This window comes from Dendrobates tinctorius, unplaced genomic scaffold (genome assembly GCF_039654945.1).
Source record: "Dendrobates tinctorius isolate UK_male_01 unplaced genomic scaffold, ASM3965494v1 ptg000030l, whole genome shotgun sequence".
Taxonomy (NCBI): domain Eukaryota; kingdom Metazoa; phylum Chordata; class Amphibia; order Anura; family Dendrobatidae; genus Dendrobates; species Dendrobates tinctorius.
This window is the reverse complement of record NW_027361698.1, coordinates 65,319,316-65,343,091: the sequence shown is the minus strand read 5'-3', so window position 1 is coordinate 65,343,091 and position 23,776 is coordinate 65,319,316. Positions and strand designations below refer to the sequence as shown.

Sequence of the window (23,776 nt, the reverse complement as noted above, 5' to 3'; positions counted from 1 at the left end):
AATGGCTTCCTCTAATCACCCCAAACATGTCATTCAGAATATTCCTGTGGGGGAGCTTATTAGACTAAAAAGGAATACCACATCTAGTGACAAATTGGAGGAAGGAATTGAAATGACCTGTAATAATTTAAAAAAAAAGGGGGTATCCTAATTGGTCCTTGGACAGAGCCAGGAAAATGGTAGCAGGCATGGATAGGGTTAAGCTGTTGGAATCTACTGAGAAAAAAAGACAGTTTGACTCTAAAAAATCTAGGGTGGTTTTCAGTACCAATTATAGTCCTCAGTTTAATTCTATTGTTAAAATCATCAAAAAATATCTTCCCTTGTTATCTCAGAATGATATTTTGAAAAATATTGTGGAAAATAATGATATTGCCTTTGTGGCAAGAAGAGCCCCGACTTTAGCTACATTATTATCACCCAGCATGTTCAAAGATCCGGATAAAATTTCCCCTAGCAATTGGTTAAAAACAACAGGATTTTTTAAATGCGGTGCCAATATCTGTAACTGCTGCGGTTTTGCTAATAAATCTAAAACATTTACATCTATCTCCAACAAAAAACAGTTTAATGTTTGTTCTTTTATAAACTGTAATACGGAGAATGTAGTGTATCTAATTAATTGCAATATATGCCGTATGCAATATGTAGGTTGTAAGATGAATCCCCTTAAAACTAGAATCCGCAAACACCTATCAGACGCCAGTAATCTGCCTATGGTTGGTGCATCAGTAGTATCCCGACATTTTTCAAAAAAACATAATGGGGATTTACGCGGTTTCTCCTTTATGGGCATAGAGCATGTAAAAAAACCATTGAGAGGGGGAGATTTTCATAAATAGTGCTTGCAAGAGAAAGTAGGTGGATATTTGAGTTGGGGACTCGCATGCCACAGGGCTTTAATAACCGCCTGGATATCATTATGCACTATTGATATATTTGTATTATATAATGCTGGTTAATATTATTATTCTATGTTTTTGTACCACTGGGGCTATGTGCACACGGTGCCGATTCTGCTGTGGAATTTTCCGCGTAGATTTTGCTAAATCTTTAGGTAAGATGATTTGCGTTTTGCCTGCAGTTTTAGTGCAGATTTGTCGCAGATTTGGTGCAGTTTTTGTGCGGATTTCCCCTGCAGTTTCCGCCTGCAGATTTCTATAATGGAGCAGGTGGAGAGCTGCAGCAGAGCCGCACAGGAGAAGCGATATGCTGCTTCTTTTATTCTGCACCAGATCTGCGCAGAAAAATCTGCAGCATGTGCACAGCCTTTTTTGTTTTACATAGCCTTAAATGGTACTGTGCATCACGTGCTGTTCTGTTGCTTTTCTGCTGCGGTTCTGCAGGGCCAAATCTGCTGTGTGCACAGGGCCTTAAATCTTATGGTCAGGTTATTGGACATTCCTAATGTACTTTTCTCCAATATGTTGAATTCTTTCCTTATAATCTTTATGCATGTTGTATACTGATCAATATGTGGATAGTTTATATGTTTGATCTGCTTTTATAGCACATGTTTTTAAGTCTCTCACATATGTTTATAATTACCCTGATGGGAGTGGGATGTATATAAGGTTCCATGTTTGGAAAGCAGATTAGATTCTGGACCGTGAAGAAGGCGGGTTCTACCGCTGAAACGCGTAGTCCTATCTGCACGACTTTCCTGCGTTATTGCTGTTTTGAACTGCTTGGACCATTGCATTTTAATGGATTTATGAATAAAAAGAAAAAAATTTTTAACAGCATCCTGGATTGCTCACGTTATTGCTGGACTTTGCTTTGTCGTTGTTCACACACACATATATATATATATATATATATATATATATACATGTCATTGAGACACACATATATATATATATATATATATATACACATACATTTATATTTCATAGAGTTCTTCATAGCAAAATAGCCGCTAATTCAATTGCCGGCTTTGTTCAAATCATTCCCCAACCCGACATGAAATGACACATGGTTTACATACAGTAAACCATTTCATTTCATGTTTTTTTTTGTATGTCTTTCATTAGTAATTAGATGAGGGTTGATGTGTAAAATTTGGGAGGTGTAGGTGTTAATTTAAGGGGTTAATTCGTTGTAAAAAAATGTGTGGGCTCCCGCGGTAATTTGTCAATGCGGGAGCCCACGCATTTTTTACAACGAATTAACCCCTTAAATTAAATTGAATTAGCGGCTATTCTGCTATGAAGAACTCTGTGAAATATAAATATATATATATATATATATATATGTATGTGTCTCAATGACATGTGTGTATATATATATGTATGTATGTATTCTATGTGTCTATATCTATTCTTTCGTTTGTGTTATAAAACATGTCATGGGGCTCCATTATATGTCCATTTTGCAAGCCGGCGAGAAAATCTCAGCATACGGATGGCATATGGATTACATACGGATGCTTACATGCGCAAAATACGCGACCACACCTTGCTTACGGATGACATACGGATCACTATTTAGGGGTCATTCATCCGTATTACGCCTGTAAACTACGGACCGTATTTTGCGTCGGTTAGGGTTGGGGTTAGGGTGGTGTTGGGTGGTATTGGCATACTCAGGAGAAACTGCACAACAAATGTCCATTTTCTCCTGATACCCTCGTGAAAATAAAAAAGTTTGGTTCCAAAGTACATTTTTTTGTGAAAAAAGTAAAATGTTAATTTTTTCCTTCCACATTACTTTAGAATCATAGAATGGTAGAGTTGGAAGGGACCTCCTGGATCATCTGGTCCTACCCCCTGCTCAAAGCAGGATTCACTAAATCATCCCAGACAGATGTCTGTCTAGCCTCTGAAGACTTCCATGGAAGGAGAACTCACCACCTCTCTTGGCAGCCTGGTCCACTCATTGATCACCCTAACTGTCAAAAAGTTTTTTTCTAATATCTAATCTGTGTCTCCTCCCATTCAGTTTCATCCCATTGCTTCTAGTCTTTTGTTGTGCAAATGAGAATAAAGATGATGTTTCTGCAATATGACAGCCCTTCAGATATTTGTACCCAGCTATTAAGTCTCCTCTAAGTCTTCTTTTTTGCAAGCTAAATATTCCCAAATCCAGTAACCATTCCTCATAGGACATGGTTTGCAGACCGATCACCATTCTGGTCCCTCTTCTCTGAACTTGCTCCAGTTTGTTGATGTCTTTTTTAAAATGTGGTGCCCAAAACTGGACAAAATATTCCAGATGAGGTCTGACCAAAGAGGTGTAGAGGGCAATAATGACTTCACGTGATCTAGACTGTTAATACATCCCTTCTGTTAATACATCCCAGAATTGCATATGCCTTTTTGGCTGCTGCATCACACTGTTGACTAATGTTCAGTCTGTGATCTATTAGTATACCCAAGTCTTTTTCACATGTGCTGTTGCTTAGCCCTATTCCTCCCATTCTGTATATTCTTTATTCTTTTTTCATTTCTATTGCCCAGATGTAGTACTTTGCATTTTTCCCTGTTAAAAACCATTCTGTTAGTTGCTGCCCACTGCTCCAGTTTATGTATATCTTTTATTTATTTATATCTTTTATTTATATCTTTAGTTCTTGTGAAGCAGCTGAAGGGTTAATAAACTTCTTGAATGTGGTTTTGCGTACCTTGAGGGGTGCAGTTTTGAGAATGGCGTCACTTTTGGGTATTTTCTGTTATATTGACCCCCACCAAACTCACGTCAAATGTTAGGAGGTCCCTAAAAAAATGGATTTGTAAATTTTGTTGGTAAAATGATAAATCGCTGGTCAACTTTTAACCCTTATAACATTGTGACAAAAAAAATTGTTACCAAAATTGTGCTGATGTAAAGTTGATATGTAGGAAATGTTATTTATTAACTATTTTGTGTGACACCACTCTCTAATTTAAGGGTACAAAAATTAAAAGTTTTTAAAATGCTAAATTTTCAAAATTTTTGCCAAATTTCCATTTTCTTCATAAATAAACACAAGTTATATCGAAGAAATTTTACCGCTAACATGAAGTACAATATGTCACGAAAAAACAACCTCAAAATCAGTGGGATCCGTTGAAGCGTTCCAGAGCTATAACCTCATAAAGTGACAGTGGTCAGAATTGTATTGGTTCTGCCACTAAGGGTTATATGTGGTTCAGGCAGCATAAACTTAATGACAGGTGACTATTATTCTTCCTGGTCTCCCTCTTTCATCTTTTCTTGTTATATACATGTTATAAGAATTGAACAAGTTTCTACTTTAAAAATGCATCAAAGATATTCTTTCTGTCACCTGATCATTTATTAGTGTTGACATTTTATCCTCTTTGAGACAGAACCCTTTTTCATTTTTGCGTTTGTTTTTCGCTCCCCTTCTTCCCAGAGCCATAACTTTTTTTTATTTTTCCGTCAATATGGCCATGTGAGGGCTTGTTTTTTGCGGGACAAATTGTACTTTTGAACGACACCATTAGTTTTACCATATTGTGTACTAAAAAATGGGAAAAAAGTTCAAAGTGCCATGAAATTACCAAAAAAGTGCAATTCCACAATGTTTTTTTGGGATTTTTTTTACAATGTTCACAAACTGCTAAAACTGGTCTGCCATTATGATTTTCCAGGTCATTACGAGTTCATAGACTCCAAAGATGTCTAGGTTCTTTTGTATTTAAGTGGTGAAAATAAAATCCAAAGTTTGTTTAAAAAAAAAAAGTAATTTTCCGAGACCCGTAGCGTCTCCATTTTTGATCTCGGGTTGGGTGAGTTCTTATTTTTTGCGTGCCAAGCTGACGTTTTTAATGATACAATGTTAGTGCAGATACGATCTTTTGATCTCCTGTTATTGCATTTTAATGCAATGTTGCGGCGACAAAAAAACCCCGTAATTCTGGTGTTTTTAATTTTTTTTTCTCGTTACACCGTTTACCGATCGGGTTAATTCTTTTTTTTATATTGATAGATCGGGCGATTCTGAATGTGGCGATACCAAATATGTGTCTATTTGATTTTTTTTTATTGTTTTGTTATTTTATTTTGAATTGGGCGAAAATAGGGTGATTTGAACTTTTTTTTATATTTTTAAATACATTTTTTGTATATGCTTCAATAGTCTAGGAGACTAGAAGCTGCCATAACCTGATCGCCTCTGCTGCATACAGGCGATGATGAAATCATCTGTATGTAGCAGAATTACTCACTTGCTATGAGCGCCCAGTGGTCGGCGCTCATAGCAATCCGGCAAGACCAGATTGTCATGCCAACCCATTGGAGACCTGCGATCACGTGATGGGGGTCACTGATGGGCGGATTTCGGAATCGGATGTTAAATGTCGCTGTCAGAGTTTAACTATTTTTCGTTATAAATCTGTTGATAGACTTTGTTACTGTTGCATCTTCTGATACAACTGTTCAAACTTAGTTATTCAGGTTGTATGTATTTTCTTTTGTTTTATGATAAATTACGATTTTTGTGTATCTAGGCGATGACGTTGAGAAGACAGAAAATGAGGAGGAAGATCAGGAATTCAGTCAAGAGGATGAAGATGGTGGAGAAATAGTAAATCAATCTTCGGATGATGAGGTAAATGTGTGTCTCCTGGCTCAAAAAACTGCACCAAAAACTGACATGAAGGTCTTTTTCTGTGTATGTGTCCTAACAGCCTTGTTTTTCTTAAAGAAGCACTTTTCCCATCAAAATTGTTATCCCCTTAAAATATTGCAATCATCATATTATGTAACATTATGTACTTACAATTGCTTCTTTTGCCCTTTTACCCAGTTAATTCTTCTCTAATTCTTCTCAAAAATCACTACAAAAGTCCCTGGCAGAGAGCAGGGGTAGACTGCAGGCCTGCTTTATGTAGCAGAGACGATCTGACAAGTGCAGCTTCTAGTCTCCCATGGAGAATATTGAAGCGTGCAAAAAGTAAAAAAAAAAAGTTTTCTCCTTCGCCTCATTGGGGGACACAGGTACTGTGGTGTATGCTACTGCCGCCTGGAGGCTGACACTAAGTGAAAAAAAGAGGTTAGCTCCTCCCGTATACATGCTCACCCTGATTGCGAGCGGAAGCCAGCTTTTTGCTTAGTGTCTGTTGGAGGCACACGTCTGCCTGTCTCAAGACTGATTTTTTTTTTTCTTTTTCCCCATGAAGAGAAGACAGGGGCGACGGACCCTATTGAAAGGGTCCGATCTCCCCATCTCCCCAAACCAACAACGGGCAAGCACGTGCGAGTGTCCCTCCACGTATCCTCTCCCGCAACGGGGATTTTTTTCCGGACGTTCCTTTTTTACATGAAGATGAGATAGGGGCGACGGATCCAATTGAAAGGGTCCGATCTCCCCAAACCAACAACGGGCGAGCACGTGCGAGTGTCCCTCCACGTATCCTCTCCCGCACCGTGGGACATGATGCCGGACTTAGCCCTGTCCACCCTAGGGTATTTAAACCCTAGGCTGCACAGAGGCACAAGTGTAGTCCATGGGGCCCCCACTGCCCCACCAGTGCTAAGACTGTGGTGGGGCAAGGTGGCGGACGGTCCCTCTCCTCACCCCGGCAAGAGGTTAGATGGAGTTAGGGTGCCTGCACCGTCCTTTGTCATATGGCCCCTGTTACAGAACCCCTCAGTACCCCGAATAGGAGATGCATGTATGATAGGTGCAATGTGAGATTCATACCCCTAATGCAGCAACCGACCGGCTGCGACCCCTGCGCAGAGGTAAACTAGATATCCCACTTCTGACATCCCCCCACCTTTGTAAATCCCAAGGTAAATGATCGGGGGTCGCCGTCCATCTGCGGCTATTGTAATGTACGTCTGGCGTCTTAATTGGAGCCCGTTATCTACTGGCCCACAACATATGGATTGTCCTGTCCTCTGTATGTATATATATTCTGAGACCGGTGAGTAAAACGTCACACTGCAAATACATGGAGAAGCAGTGATCTTTTATATGTTCCCATGTTACAAAGCCTTTCGAGCCAGCGTCCTTCATCCAGAAGTGAGGAAAAGCAGAGTGGACCTCCTGAGACAGAGTGGTAATGTAAGAGGTAAAACAGCACAGAAGACCCCGTTACAGCCCCCCTCCCTTCTACCTGAGCTGGACGGAGGAGGATGGCCGGGGAGGGCTCCTGCAGCGGCGCAGGGCTGGAGCCCTTAACTTCTCCTGGGTGGCAGCAGAGATGGGCGTGTCTGGCAGCGGCGGATCCAGTTCCCGGCCTTGGTTCTGGGGTCCGGCGGTTCCGCCCGCCCGCCCCCTGGGCGGATGATAAAAATTGAGCGTGACCTTTTTATCATCAAAGTTTGACCTTTGTTTTTGACTGATTTGAATGAAATCAATGGTGAAAAATGCTTGTCAAAATTCTTCAGGTTTTTCTAGAAAATGTGCAAATCTGCAATGTGTGCACACGCCCTAACAGTTAAATCCTCTATAATCTGAACCCTCTACTCATCTACAAGACTTTTCTTGAGCTGCACCACTACTCTGGAATGTGTTATCCCAGAAAATCGGATTCATTCCCAACAGCCAAAGTTTTAGCCGTGCCCTAAAAAAATTTATTTTTTAGGCAAGTCTACCACATTCACCAGTCAACCACTTTCTTTTTCCTTTCCCCCTTCTAGATTATTCTTCAGAACATGCTACCCCCCTAATCACTATATCCTTCACCATTTATACGTTAATGCACTTTCTAAGGCTGAGTTCACAGGTGGCATTTTTTTCGCGTTTCCGCGATTTTGCCGCGAAAACGCGAAAAATAAGCATCCCATTCATTCCTATGGGATTCCGCAATGCTGTGCTAATGCTGCGGTTTTTACCGCGGCGGAATCGCTTTGCGGTAAAAACCGCAGCATGCTCATTAATTTGCGGAATCGCGGCGATCCCGCACCCATAGGAATGCATTGTTCCGCTTACTTCCCGCATGTGGCTGTGCACACCATGCGGAAAGTAAGCAGAACACTTGCGGATGGTACCCACGGTCCGGAGGGGAGGAGACTGTCCTTCGGGCTTTGGGTACCATATCCCTGTAAAAAATAGAATTTAAAAATAAAAAATATTGTTATTCTCACCCTCCGACGTCCCGCGCAGCCTTCCCGCTTCTCTTCACGCTCTCGTTCCCAGTAGTCCTTTGCGAAAATGCCCGCGATGGCGTCCGTTCTCGCGGGATCGCGAAGTCTCGCGGTAATTCGCGCGACGTCATCGCGAATTACCGCGAGACATCGCGATCCCGCGAGAACGGACGTCATCGCGGGCATTTTCGCAAAGGATTACTGGGAACGGATGCGCGGGATGCCGGAAGGTAAGAATAACACCATTTTTTATTTTTTTTTACATTTTATCTTTTACTACTGATGCTGCATAGGCGGCCTCAGTAGTAAAAAGTTGGTCACACTCGTCAAACACTATGTTTGACGAGTGTGACCAACCTGTCAGTCAGTTCTCCAAGCGATGCTACAGATCGCTTGGAAAACGCTGGCATTTTGCAAGCTAAATACGCTTGCAAAATGCTAGTTTTTCCACGGGAAAATCGCGGGAATTTAAAATGCGATTTTCCTGCGGACTGGAATTCCGGAATTCTCGCGGTAATTTCCGCGAGAGTTCCGGTACGTGTGCACTTAGCCTAATAGTACATATGCAGATACTGACTTGATGAGCGGTTCATCCACCTTGACAATATCTCATTTTGTTGTTCCTCCCGTACGATTTTTGCCGTGCACTGCTGGCACAATGTTTTTTTATAATCGGAGGAGAATTTTTTCCTACAGATGGCGCATTTTCGGCTTGTAGGTTTTTCTTCCGTTTTTGGTGTAGGATCCTTGTCTCCCTGAAAGAGAGAGAAGGAGGGGGCCCCTAAGAATGGGTCCTAAACCAAAAAGGTATATACCCTTTTCCGAGTGTACTCACTGGGCCAGGGTTTGAGCTGGGCTCTGCAGACGCAGCTTTCAGGGAAGTCGCATCCATCATGCAGACGTTTGTCCTACCTTATGGCGTCTTCCATCAGGGTCCTTAAATAGGAACCGAGATCCAGCTTCCATTTCCTCATCCAAATGGATGAGATCGCTCCCCCTCAAGTTCCTGGCGACACTTTCTCTCTTTTTTTTAAATTTCCCGCCAAAATGGCGGTGCGTTCCACTGTGGAACGCAAGGAGGAAGCGACGTCGCGTCTCCTGGCCTCGTGGTGCGCGTCACTTCCGGTGCATGCCGCTCAGGAGAGACAGGCATGCAGCGCGCGGGGGGGAGCAAATACCGGGCTGGGGAGCTACGGGAGGCCCCCAGCCCCACTCCCCATCCAGCGTTGCCGAAGCGCTGGAGGATGGTGCGGGTCCCGCCAGCGGCGGGAGCAGGAACGGGGAGGAATTTGCAGGACGATCGACCCCGGCTGCCCGGCTCATGGTAAGGATAACCCCGGGATGTCGCCAGCCCCATCCACGGAGCACATAGCACCTCTTCATTCCTGTTTAGGGACAGGAAAACACTGGGGATTAGAGGAAGGGGAGGGCTATTTAACCTATTGTTTCCTGTCCCTAATCAGGATGGGGAGGCAACCTCCTATGTGCTGTCGTGGAGGGGATTAGAGAAAAAGAGGTTAGCTCCTTCTCCGCCGTATACACCCTCACCCCGATTGCGGGCGGAAACCAGTCTGGTGCAAAAGCAGTAGGAGATCAAAGAAAAATCAGACATCAACCTTAATGCAGGTAACAACATGTCTAGAAAATAACCACCCTAATATCATACAGAGAGCATGTTAATTAAACAAACAGAAGCCAGCTTGGCTAACAGGATGGGTGCTGTGTCCCCCAATGAGCGTCTCGGAGAAAGGGATTTTACGGTGAGTTATCACAAAAGGGTAGAAGGATTCTCCAAGCAGCGGTGGCGCACCTTTAGACAGGAGGTGCCTGTAGCTTGGATCGGTGAGTCAACTTCCCACCCAGGGACTGCTTTAGGACGTCCCACAGTACCTATGTCCCCCAATGAGGCGAAGGAGAAACATGGATTTTTGTGATAACTCACCGTAAAATCCTTTTCTTCGAGACGTTCATTGGGGGACAAAGCACCCACCCTGTTAGCCAAGTTGAATTCTGTTTGTTTAATTAATATGCTCTCTGTATGATATTAGGGTGGTTATTTTCTAGACATGTTGTTACCTGCATTAAGGTTGATGTCTGATTTTTCTTTGATCTCCTACTGCTATTGCACCAAACTGGTTTCCGCCCGCAATCGGGGTGAGGGTATATATGGCGGAGGAGGAGCTATCCTCTTTTTTTCACTTAGTGTCAGCCTCCAGGCGGCAGTAGCATACATCACAGTGTGTCCCCCAATGAGCATCTCGGAGAAAAGGATTTTACGGTGAGTTAGCACAAAAATCCATGTTTTAAAAATATTAAAAAATTTAAAAAGTAAGTTCAAATCACCCCCCTTTTGCCCCATTCAAAATGAAACAATAAAATAAAATCAAATATACACATATGTGGTATCACCGGGTTCAGAATCGCCCGATCTATCAATATAAAAAATGAATGAAACCCCAGAATTAAATTTGTTTGGTCGCTGCAACATTGCAGTAATATGCAAAACGGGCGATCAAAAGATTGTAAAATGGTTATTAAAAAAATGGTATCGATTAAAACGTCAGATCAGCACGCAAAAAATAAGCCCTCACCAGGCCCCAGATCCCAAAAAAGAGAAGCTACGCTTTTTTTTCACCACTTAGATAAAAAAGAACGTAGACATATTTGGTGTCTATGAACTAGTAATGACCTGGAGAATCATAATGGCAGGACATTTTTAGCATTTAGTGAACCTAGTAATAAAGCCAACAAAAAACAAGTGTGGGATTGCATTTTTTTTGCAATTTCACCGCACTTGGAATTTTTTCCCGTTCTCTGTTACAAGACCTGATAAAACCAATGGTGCTGTTCAAAAGTACAACTCGACCCGCAAAAAACAAGCCCTCACATGGCCATATTGACGGAAAAATAAAAAAGTTATGGCTCTGGGAAGAAGGGGAGCAAAAGATGAAAATGCGAAACCAAAAGTACTATAGGGGGGAAAGGAAAAAGAAAGTGGTTGACTGGTGAATGTGGTAGACTTGCCTAAAAAATAAATTTTGTTAGGGCACGGCTAAAACTGTGGCTGTTGGGAATGAATCTGATTTTCTGGGATAACACATTCCAGAGGAGTGGTGCAGCTCAAGAAAAGTCTTGTAGATGAGTAGAGGGTTCAGATTATAGAGGATTTAACTGTTAGGCTATGTGCACATTTTGCGGATTCTGCTGCAGATCCGCAGCGGATTTGGCCCTGCGGACCCGCAGCGGTTTCCGCAGCGGTGTGCAGTACCATGTTAGCCTATGCAAAACAAAAACCGCTGAACACATGTTGCGGATCTTTCCACGCGGTTTTGCCGCGGATTACAATCCGCCGCATGTCAATTGTTTGTGCGGAATCTGCAGCGGTTTCACACCTTATCCTTATGAGGTGTGAAACCGCAGGGCAAAACCGCAGGCTAATCCGTAGATTTACCTGCGGATTTCACCAAGTCCGCGCGGAAAAATCCGCAGATCAATCCGCAGCGTGTGCACATAGCCTTAGGGCGTGTGCACTCATTGCAGATTTGCACATTTTCTAGGAAACCCTGAAGCATTTTGCACCTTTGACTTCATTCAAATCAGTCAAAAACAAAGGTCAAAAAGGTAGGTCAATACATTGAGTAAAATTTCTGCACCATTTTTACATCTCTTGGCAGGAAAAACTCAGCTGCAAAAACGCGCATTTTTGATCTGCGTTTTTGACCAATTTGAGGGCAGGGCAAAAAACTTGCAGAGAATTGACATGCTGCAGATTATTTTCTGCACCAAATTTGTAAGTCAATAATAATCACTTCAGGTTTCTCATTCACTTTGCTGGCATCAGGATTGCTCCAGGTTTTTATAGAAAATCTACATGGCAAAAACTCACCAAATCTGCAACTTTATTTTGCTGGATTCCACTACAAAAATCACCAGAAAAAGTTCTAACCAGGGCTGTGGAGTCATAGTCGTGGAGTCTGTGTCCATTTGGATGAAGTCGGAGTCGGTATAAAATGGACCGACTTCTAAAATATGTAATAAATTGGGTACAGTATTTAAATGCAGGATGTGCCGAATATTTTTTCATGAGAATTCGGGAAAGTTATGCAATGTCCTATAAATGTTTGTTCTATTCCTGATTTAAGGATCTCTGCTTTTAGTGGACATGAATCTGTGCTGCACTTTATGTACATGCTCTGTAGTAAAGCTCCTCCTATACAGATTAGAGCAAAAAGGCACCAATAAGGAATGCCTGCAGCTCTGCACTCATCTCAAGAACTGCTAGTGTGAACAGAAAAATAGGATTAAGGCAAGTACTTCTTAAACCATATCTAAACTTTCAATAAACTGTGCATAAATCAATAGTCCATTGTGTGTTTTCTCTGTATGCTTCATGTTTTAGTTTGCTTTTCCTCTGAGCTCATGTTTAGAGAGGTTATTTGATCTGATGCTCTGCTAGCAGTTTCAGTTTCTTTCTGGGGCATCATTCTTCACAGACTTGCTCCCTCACTTCTCATCTCTTCATAGACTGAAGCATCATGATGTGAAACATTTACTGAGCTGTTCCCTGAGAAACGCCTGAGAATAAAAGCTCAGAATAAAACTATGTAATAACATATATTACAAACTTTTTATTTGTCATCATCTGTACTATTCATTTATGCAAAGTTTGTTTAATTTCTATCCAAAACTATACACAATTCCCTATTCTTGCAGGAATTACAATATACCTTATTTTTTTTATAGGAGAAAATTATTTTGAGAGCGAATTTATGATTACAAAATGCCTAAGAAGCTTCCTATGAAGTCAGCTGTATTTGAGTATTTCACATTAACTCAAATTAAAAAATATTTTGTGTGTCAGTATATGACAGATGAAAACAAATGCTGTGGGCTCAAAATCAGTGCATACTCAGGCAGTGATAAAAATGTTCCGAGAGCTTCCAATCTAAACTGAGGAACAAACAGATATTACTACAGAACAGCAAAATTATATTTTACAAATAGTTGATCTTGTTGCAGCAGGCAATAACAGATAGTTTGCAAGAGGGACATGCTGGAACTCTGATTGGCAAAGTGCGGAAACTGGTTATTGCTGCCATAACACCTAAAATTGATTCCATCTTGAAGAGACGTGCTGTAAAAGGGCAATTGTGGATCAAGCCACTCGGTGGGGCAGCACCTATTTAATGATTGAGCAATTGCTTGAGCTGAAACCCTTTCTTGTAGACATGGCCAACACTAAATGACGATCAATGGACACAGGTGGCTGAATTACAGGAATTGCTTCATCACCCATTTACAGTGACTAAAAAATTAGAAGCAGAGGATTTAGGTCCTGGCATTTTCATAAAGGAGTGGAAGAACTTGCTGTTTTGCCTGTCACAAAGAGGATGTTTAATCGCAGATGGCATTGCTGCTTTAATGAAAAAGAGAGAGACACTGATATTAGAAAATAAAATTCTTCAGGCAGCTGTTTATGTGGACCCGAGTCATCGTATATTGCTGGATGATCAACAGCTTACTAAAGGAAAAGAAGCTGTGACTGAAGCTAGTGTGAGTGGGCTTCTGTGGACTTGGGTCTTGCCAGTGCTACTGCTACCATATCTTCAGCCTCATCAGATGAATTTAATTTAGAAAAGTATTTGGACGACATGGAACCGGCAAAGTCGCAGGAAAAAATTAACTATATTTCAACAAAATTTTTAACTTGCTCTCGAGGAAGTAGAAGAGTTCAACTGTTTATCAAAGCTGACTGTGCACGAGGCAGTTCCTTTATACTTTAAAATTATTAGAGATGTTGCCCAGGTGGTTACCGCTTTGCCACCAACCCAAGTTAGTGTAGAGAGGTTTGTTCTTTAGCCTTAAAATCATTAAGTCAGATTTGAGGTCATCTATGTAGGAGGATCTGATGGAGGCGATACTATTTCTCAGAACAAATTCATAGACTGCACAAATGTTATTCAGTACGTTTTTGTTGAAAACTGTTTTTCCCACTTACTGCATAGTTTATTACATATTTACAATTTATTAAAGTTTTTTGTGTTTTAAAGTTGGATTCCAATAAATATATTTGTTTTATCTAAATAGCTTGATTATTGTATCATTCTTGTGATTAAATACTCCGATGTTACCATTTTACTTCAGTAAATGTATCACTTAAACATAAGCCTTGTATGAAGGTGGTCGGGAGTCAGAGTCAAAGAAATTGAGGAGTCGGAGATTTGGCTTACTGACTCCACAGCCCTGAACTAAACACTCAAACAAGAACATTTTCATTTTTTTTGTAGAAATGACTTGTTATTCATATGTTCAATCCTATGAACCTCTTCAGGTTTCAAAAAATGCCAGGAGGTTGAGGTCACGATCACACGTTCAGTATTTGGTCAGTGTTTCACATCAGTATTTTTTAAGCTAAAATCAGGAGTCGATGAAAAATACAGAAGTGGTGACTCATTTCTATTATACTTTTCGTCTGATTTTTCGACTCCTGGTTTTGGCTCACAAATACTGATGTAAAATACTGACCAAATACTGAATGTGTGACCATGGCCTAAGTGAGCTGACCATTGTTCAGGCATTTTCTGCTCTGAAGACACTGCATACTTTGCAAAAGAATCAAAAGATTCTGGGAAGGGTAACGGGCATCATTTTGAGCGGCTTTGCTTGAAAAACTGTTAGTGGTTTCTTCATTTTTTAATGGAGTTAACCCCTTAATAACAGGAGCTTTTTTCGGTTTTGTGTTTTCGTTTTTCGCTCCCCATCTTCCCAGAGTTATAGCTTTTTTATTTTTCCGTCAATATTGCGATGTGAGGGCTTATTTTTTGCAGGATGAGTTGTACTTTTGAAAGACATAATTGGTTTTAGCATTTCATGTACTCGAAAACGGGAATAAAATTCCAAGTGCGGTGAAATTGTGAAAAAAGTGCAATCTCACATGTTTTTTGTTTGGCTTTTTTGCTAGGTTCACTAAATGAAAAAAACTGACCTGCCATTATGATTCTCCAGGTCATTACAAGTTCATAGACACCAAACAAGTCTAGGTTCTTTTTTATCTAAGTGGTGAAAAAGAATTCCAAAATTTGCTAAAAAAAATTGCATTTTCTGATACTCATAGCGTCTCCATTTTTCGTGATCTTGGGTTGGGTGAGAGCTTATTTTTTGTGTGCCGAGCTGATGTTTTTAAGAATACCATTCATGTGCAGATGCACTCTTTTGATTGCCTGTTATCGCATTTTAATGTAATGTCGCGGCTTCCAAAAAACCGTAATTCTGGCGTTTTGATTTTTTTCCCACTACGCCTTTTAGCGATCGGGTTAAACCTTTTTTTTATTGATATATTGGGTGATTCTGAACACGGCTATACCTAATATGTGTATATGTGATTTTTTTTTATTGTTTTAATTTGAATGGGCGAAAGGGGGTGATTTAAACTTTTATATTTTTTTATTTTTTCCATATTTTTTAAAACCTTTTTTTTACTTTTGGCATGCTTCAATAGCCTTCATGGGAGGCTAGAAGCTGCGACAACTTGATCGGCTCTGCTACATATAGACTATGAGCAGATCGCCTATATGTAGCAGAATTGCAATCAGGCATCAACAACCATGAGACCTCTGGATGTTATGCCAACGCATCGCTGACCCCTGATCACATGACGGAGGTCGGCGATGCGCGTATTTCCGGCTGGAAGCACTTGTTAAATGCCGCTATCTGCGGCATTCAACTAGTTAATAGGTGCAGGTGGATCGATTCCACCTGCGCCTATTGTGGGCACATGTCAGCTGTTCAAAACAGCTGACGTGTCCCGGCTTTGATGTGGGCTCACCGCAGGAGCCCTCATCAAAGTGGGGGATCTGACCTTGGACATACTATTGGATCCAAGGTCAGAAAGGGGTTAAAGGGCATCAGTCATCACATTTGACCTATCTAAACTATTAATATGGGCATAGAGGTTATAGACTGCAGAGGACAGTGATACCTGTATGCCTCATATGAGATGTGTTGTTGTGAATAAATAATCTTTTATCACTTTATGTAAATGACCTCTTGCAGGCTTTGTGGAGGATGTTGCCTGTAAGATAACTGCCTCCAGAGCTTATTTTACATGAAGGGGAAGTTACCAGTGAGACAAGTAACTAACACGGAACAGGAGAAAAGAAATTTGTCTTCTTGCAAACACATTTTTTTGCAGCTCTAAGGCTGGTTTCACATTTGCGTTTTATCGCGCAGCGCATTGTGCGCTATCGGTCGCCCGCGCATTTGTCCCCTATATTTAAAATAGCGTGCGCAGTGTCTAGCGATTGCACGCAGGCCTCAGCGTTTCAGTGCGCTGCTCATTTTCCATGTCTGCGATCAGACGCGCCGGACGCTACATGTTGCATTTTTTGGTCTGCCCAACGTCGTTAAAAAAGCGCATGCGCGCGTCAGCGCATGCAATGCACAAAAAAAAGTATTACAGTCTATGTGCGCGCTGACGTGCGCTGTATAGTGCGCATGTCAGCGGTTTGCGAGCGCGTGCGATTTCAGAGTAATCAATGTCTAGACACTGTCTAAATCCAGCCCCTCAGCAATAAATATTGTTTTGGAGCATGGGAGATAAAAGAAGGGCTTTGTAGTGCCACATCATCACTCTCCAGACATACTGCAAGAAGAAAAGACACCCACCCAGCCAGAGATCATATCTTGGATCACAGCAGCTTAATGTGAGTATAATTTTTCTGTGAGCCTGTGCTGTCAAATATATAATGTGTACTAATGTTTATTTTTTTATTTTGCTAGAATGTCTTCTGGATCCGAATACTCACCAGCAGCGGAAGAATTGGCAGACGCAAAGCGTGAGGTGAGTAGTTTGCTGTCCTGTGAAGTATACCTGCCTGTCCAAATGTTTAATTATTTATTTTCTTTTACAGACCTCAGCATCGGACCAGCATACACAAAGCACGGCGGGAAGGAGACGCACGGTAGGAAAGTTTTTTCCTAATTTTTTTTAATTTTTTTAAATTTTTGGACTATGGTTTTTCTGTCCTGCTTTTCTCCCCTTTTTTTTCTTTTCCATCACTACTCGCCATAAATGCAAAGATTCTAAATGTATTTCTTTTCTAGGTTCCACAACGGGATGAGGACGTCTATCTAGACAATGAGCAACTCATCAGCCTTGTCCAGGAGCGTTTGCCGTTGTGGGACAGCCGTGACCAGCAGTACAAGGACATTGTGGTGACCCGGCGGCTATGGAATGAAGTGGCTGCAGCTCAGGTTCAATAGTGTACGCACTGTGCATTGTCATGCTGTGTCTTTTTAATGGTTCACTCTTGATCCTGATGATACATGTGTGTTTACTGCAAGAGATCTCCTTTCAGTAAACACACGTGTCCTCAGGTTCAATAGTGTACGCCTTGTTCATTGTCATGCTGTGTCTTTTTAATGGTTCACTCTTGATCCTGATGATAAATGTGTGTTTACTGCAAGAGATCTCCTTGCAGTAAACACACATGTGTCCTCAGGTTCAATAGTGAATGCATTTTTATTTGAATTATTGGTGATTCAGCATTGATGACAACTCAGGTGTGTGTGGTAATACAGATACCATCATTGTGTGGTACAACCTAATTTTTTTTTTCTTTTCCATTGTTTCAACAGTGAACAAAGTCCGCACACGTTGGCGCTCGATGAAGGACCGTTTCAACACTGATGTTCGTGCTGAGAGACAGGTTCGCAGTGGCTCTTCTGCAAGGACAAGAACCAAGTACTGCTATCATCGGGCCTTGGAATTCTTCCGACCAGTACTTGCCACCAGAGCGTAAGTTTTTAAAAAAATTTTTTGGCTTAACCCTAATTTATATTCCACAGCTGATCCGTCTTGTTAATGCTGGATACTAATGTTTACCTTTTTTTTCCACAGCACCTGGAGCAGCACCCTGTAACCTGTCCCGGGAGTGGTTCTTCGTCGATCGACCTCGGACCCATCCCAGCCATCCGACAGCCAGGAAGCAAGTTGCAGGTCAGCAACACAGACAGCTGGTGACCAGGAAGCTGGTCCATCAGGTGTTCCCCTGTCCCAGGTCTCTGCCACTGGTTATGCGGGCACTACCTGCCAGCGGCAGAGGGCCTCGGACAGGCCTGTCTTGCCCGAGTTCATGTACTTGAGCGAGGCCTTTCATGCCAGTCTCAAGACGCTGTCCGAAAGAGTGGAAAGTGGATTTTCTCTAATGGAACGTGGTTTTAACTACATGGAACACCTCTTCCACACAGCGCCTTGACCGGCTGGAGGCCGACCTCAATAGACCAGCGCACCATTTCTTTAGTAATATTGAACGGGGCATGATGGATCACCTTAGTCCTGAGCAACAGCTGACTGTGTTACACTCCTGCAACACTGCTTACTTGCAGGCTATGCAGCAGAATCAGTATGTGCAGCAGTCAGTGTTGTCATTCCCACCTGTGCCACCACTGACTCGCTTAACCACAGTACCGACTTCTGGTGCATATCACTGCACAGCCACCTGCATTCCTAGCCAAGCTGGGCACCACTACACCACACCAATGTCGAGAGCTGCTGGACACTCCACCCCCGCCGCCACCACCATGTCATGCGCTGCTCCAGTCTGGAGCACCAGTACTGCCACAGTTACCACATCTTGGCGCACCTCCAGCGCTAAATCTCGTTGGGCCACCACCTCTTCACCTGTTCGCACAGAAAGAACATCTCTGGATCGGAGCTCCGCCACTTCTCCAATGTATGAGAGCACCACCACAACTTCGCACCATACAAGGAGCACCCCAACCACCACTCTTCAGAGGACCACCACATCTCCTCATAGGAGCACCGCCACCACTAGTCTTCAGAGGATCACCGTCAACACTTCGCCTCCTCATAGCACCTCCAAAACTACACATCAGAGTAGCACTGCCACCACTTCACCAGATCGGAGCACCGCCCACACTTCTCCCACCAGAAGCACCGGGCGTAATTCACCTTCCATGAGCACCGACACCACCATTTCACCTACAAGGAGCACCGCCAGCGCAACCACCGAGCACCCTAGGGGAGACCCTCATTCTGTTTTTTATTTACATCGTCCACGGACCAGCAGCTCTAGGCTGTCAAGCCATGGAAGGCGGTCACACGGTGGTAGTCAGTCCAGGCAGGTGACTCTTGCCCCAAGGAAGAAAAAACAAAAGACTTTGTTACTCAATCCCCCCTCTCCTTCCAATGTTCCACAACCTTCCTCCTTTATCATGCCTGACCTCCCTTCCCCCCCAGTAATTTAGTAGCACCTTCACCTAGAGCCCCTTCCTCAGTTTCCAGCCATTCATCCTCTCTCCACACCCCCAAAGTATCCAACACTTCTCCCAAACGTCCTTCAAAGTGAAAATAATTTTATTAAAAAAAAAAAAAATATTGAATAAATTGTGTTCAAATAATGTTTGGTTAATGTGTCTTTCGCCACCTACACACACTGCGCCGTACACACACTGCGCCATACACTTTTCCTTTTTGTGTACACATAGCTCCAGAAATGACACGTTTCGTGTGTCAATTTTGGAGATATGTATTTGCAAACAAGAAAAATCTATATGACGTGCATTTTTTACATGGCCTCAGTATCTTTGCTAAGGTAGAACTAATAGATGATGGTGTTGATTGCAAGGACTATCTATTGTTACCTTGATGAGTATCCTTATCAGTTAATCTACTATGGTGTTTTGTAACATCATTTTACTGTTTGGAATACAATCCAAGGTTATTATAGATAGACCTTGTAAATCAGAGTTCCCCAACTCCAGTCCTCAAGGCCCACCAACAGATCATGTTTTCAGGATTTCCATAATTGCATCACCTGTGCAATACAAAGGGAATCCTGAAAACATGATCTGTTGGTATACCTTGAGGACTGGAGTTGGTGAACGAAGTTCTAAACAACGTCATACTCTATTTAATGTGTGTTTACAAAGTGAGGAGACGATGTTGAAAATACACGTCATATGGTCATGAACCTGGCGTTGTATCATACTTTGAAGAAAAAAACATACAGGTCTAAACACAGGCTTTTTATTAACATACACAACACATAAAAATTAGGTTACACCATTTGCTCTTGCCATGTCACCTGTCCAACATCAGAGGTGAAGTAGGTCGCAAATTGGTCCCTCATTTGCCCTACTTCAATAGATAACCGTAGAGGGTGCTGATTAAATTCAAGCAAGGGGTTAGGAGAGGAATCATCTAGTTCAAAACTAGTGTGTTCTCTATCCATCACAAAATTGTGTAGAACAACACAGGCCTTCACCACCTCATCCACAGTTTCTAGTTTAAGATTAATGGCTGTGGAGAGAATTCGCCATCTGGATACTAGTATGCCAAAGGCACACTCTACAGTTCTTCGCGCCCTGGTCAACCTGTATTTAAAAATTCTTTTAGTGTGGTCCAAGTCCCAACTGGAGTATGGTTTGAGCAGGTGTTGGCACATCTGGATTGCCTCATCCCCAACCATTACAAAGGGCTGTGGCGGACCTTCGGTGTTGGGAAGAGGCCGTGGCATGGGGAAATTGAACTGGTTGCCATACAACTTCCGTCCCATGTCTGAGTTCTTAAAAGCCTGGGAGTCATTTCCACGCCCAAATGCACCAATGTCCACTGCAACAAACTTATAGTCTGCATCAGAAATGGCCATTAGTACTGTAGAGAAGTACTTTTTATAGTTGTAGTACTCTGATCCAGTTCTCCTGGGTTTTATAATCCTGATGTGCTTCCCATCCACCGCACCCAAACAATTAGGGAAATTGCAGACTGTCTAGAATCTGCATTTTCAAGCCACTTTTCCACGGTGGGCAGGGGCATAAATTCTGGACAGAGAACGTTCCACAAAGCCCGGCAGGTGTCTGCAACTATTCCAGACAAGGTGGATATTCCAAGACGGAACTGGAAGTGCAGAGAAGAGAGGGTCTCTCCAGTAGCCGGGAATCTGTGACACAAAGAAACAACAAGAATTTATATTTGTGTATAGGGATTTTTAACACATTAAAAAAAAAAAAAAAAAGGTGCACACCAATAAATAAATATGCATCCTTTTCTATAAAAAAAAGGCCTCAAACCAATGCAGCATACTTTTGTTAAGTACATGGCAGATCAAGAATTCTGCCATAATATACTACTACATCAAAGAACCAACACTATCATGCAGTCAGTGGTTACGTACCGTAATGCAGTGGTCCACAACCTTTTTTGCACCAGGGACCGGCTTGAACCAAGACCATTCTTCCATGGCCTGGCAGGGCGGGGATGGAGGTGTGACAGGGGCGGGGCGTTGGTCATAAGGGGGCGGGGCTATGTACGCTGTTGTAGTTTAGCAGTGCATATTTATCATTTAATTATAACATTTTTAATGTGACTCAACTCACCATAGGTTTTGAATGAGTGGGAGCACCTGGCTTGTTTCTGTTTCAGTGGGAGCACTGGGCTACTTCTACTGATGACCGTCACTGCTAATGATGATTGGAACCTACAAGGAAATGGAGCATTGAGCACTTAAGAACAATTGTACTGGAGTACTGTACATGCTGATTATTTTCTAATCATCAGAAAATGTATGTGTGGTCCCCCCCGTCCAGCTCTGTGTGGCTCCCCCTGTTGTATGCATGGCTCCCCTGTCCCATCCTGTATACATGGCTCTGCTCCCACTCTCCCATCCTGTATACATGGCTCCGCTCCCATCCTCCCATCCTGTATGCATGGCTCCGCTCCCACTCTCCCTCCCTTGTATACATGGCTCCGCTCCCACTCTCCCGGCCTCCCTTGTATATATGGCTCCGCTCCCACTCTCCCGGCCTCCCTTGTATATATGGCTCCGCTCCCACTCTCCCTCCCTTGTATATATGGCTCTGCTTCCACTCTCCCTCCCTTGTATATATGGCTCCGCTCCCACTCTCCCTCCCTTGTATATATGGCTCCGCTTCCACTCTCCCGGCCTCCCTTGTATATATGGCTCCGCTCCCAGTCTCCCTCCCTTGTATATATGGCTCTGCTCCCATTCTCCCTCCCGTGTATATGGCTCAGCTCCCATTCTCCCTCCCCTGTATATATGGCTCCGCTCCCATTCTCCCTCCCCTGTGTATATGGCTCCGCTCCCACTCTCCCTCCCCTGTGTATATGGCTCCGCTCCCATTCTCCCTCCCCTGTGTATATGGCTCCGCTCCCATTCTCCCTCCCGTGTATATGGCTCCGCTCCCATTCTCCCTCCCGTGTATATATGGCTCCGCTCCCATTCTCCCTCCCCTGTGTATATGGCTCCGCTCCCATTCTCCCTCCCCTGTGTATATGGATCCGCTCCCACTCTCCCTCCCCTGTGTATATGGCTCCGCTCCCATTCTCCCTCCCTTGTATATATGGCTCCGCTCCCATTCTCCCTCCCTTGTATATATGGCTCCGCTCCCATTCTCCCTCCCCTGTGTATATGGCTCCGCTCCCATTCTCCCTCCCCTGTGTATATGGATCCGCTCCCACACTCCCTCCCCTGTGTATATGGCTCCGCTCCCACTCTCCCTCCCTTGTATATATGGCTCCGCTCCCATTCTCCCTCCCTTGTATATATGGCTCCGCTCCCATTCTCCCTCCCTTGTATATATGGCTCCGCTCCCATTCTCCCTCCCCTGTGTATATGGCTCCGCTCCCATTCTCCCTCCCCTGTGTATATGGATCCGCTCCCACTCTCCCTCCCCTGTGTATATGGCTCCGCTCCCACTCTCCCTCCCCTGTGTATATGTCTCCGCTCCCACTCTCCCTCCCCTGTGTATATGGCTCCGCTCCCATTCTCCCTCCCCTGTGTATATGGCTCCGCTCCCACTCTCCCTCCCCTGTGTATATGGCTCCGCTCCCACTCTCCCTCCCCTGTGTATATGGCTCCGCTCCCATTCTCCCTCCCCTGTGTATATGGCTCCGCTCCCACTCTCCCTCCCTTGTATACATGGCTCCGCTCCCATTCTCCCTCCCCTGTGTATATGGCTCCGCTCCCACTCTCTCTCCCTTATATTTATGGCTCCGCTCGGCTCCCCCATCCTCCCCATCATACTTACCCTCACGTCGCTGAACTTCCTTCCCATCGCTGCACGTCCCTGCATCTTGCGGCGCTTCAGCTCCTTCCTGTGCGGAGCGGTCACGTGCTACCGCTCATTAAGGTCCATGAATATGGACGCCACGCCTATGGGAGATGAGTGGCGTCCATATTCATGACCTTAAATGAGCGGTAGCACGTGACCGCTCAGCGCTGGATGAAGCCGCCGCTGGATGAAGCCACCGCGGGATGCAGGGTGAGTATCAGCTGCTGCACCGCCCCCCGGCTCCCCTTGTGTCCGCGGACTGGCAAGGGCATTGCAACGGCCCGGTGCTGGGCCGCGGACCGGCGGTTGGGGACCCCTGCCGTAATGTGACCAGGAGCCGTTCCTCGGGAGGAATCGCACGACGGAGCTGTGTCCTGTCTACAGATGACATCTTGTACACGACCAAGTAAATACATGAAGCTTTGTTGGGACATCCGTGTGTAATCCGTAAATTTATCTGGGTTTGCCTGTAGCTCGCTGTAGAGGGTGTGGTACGCTCCACGGTTCTCCCGGAGTTCAACAATAGGAAGAATCCACAAACGCCGCCGTCTTCGCTGTCTCTCTCTCTTTGTTCATGGCAAGCAACTGCGTAAACTTGAGCCATCTTAATGTCCAGATCCAAGTTGAAGTGAAAGCTCTTCCA

The 23,776-nt window shown here is 43.6% G+C and overlaps 1 protein-coding gene across 3 annotated transcripts in view; it reads left to right on the top strand.

The window, feature by feature from the left end:
• CLGN (calmegin) overlaps window positions 1–23,776 on the top strand; it is a 175,453-nt gene that overhangs the window by 143,044 nt on the left and 8,633 nt on the right. For all 3 annotated transcript variants that reach the window (XM_073572135.1, XM_073572134.1, XM_073572133.1), the window contains one exon: window positions 5,454–5,554. In XM_073572135.1, the coding sequence (XP_073428236.1) occupies window positions 5,454–5,531 (78 nt within the window). In that variant the 3' untranslated portion in view covers window positions 5,532–5,554. The remainder of the gene's footprint in view (window positions 1–5,453; window positions 5,555–23,776) is intronic.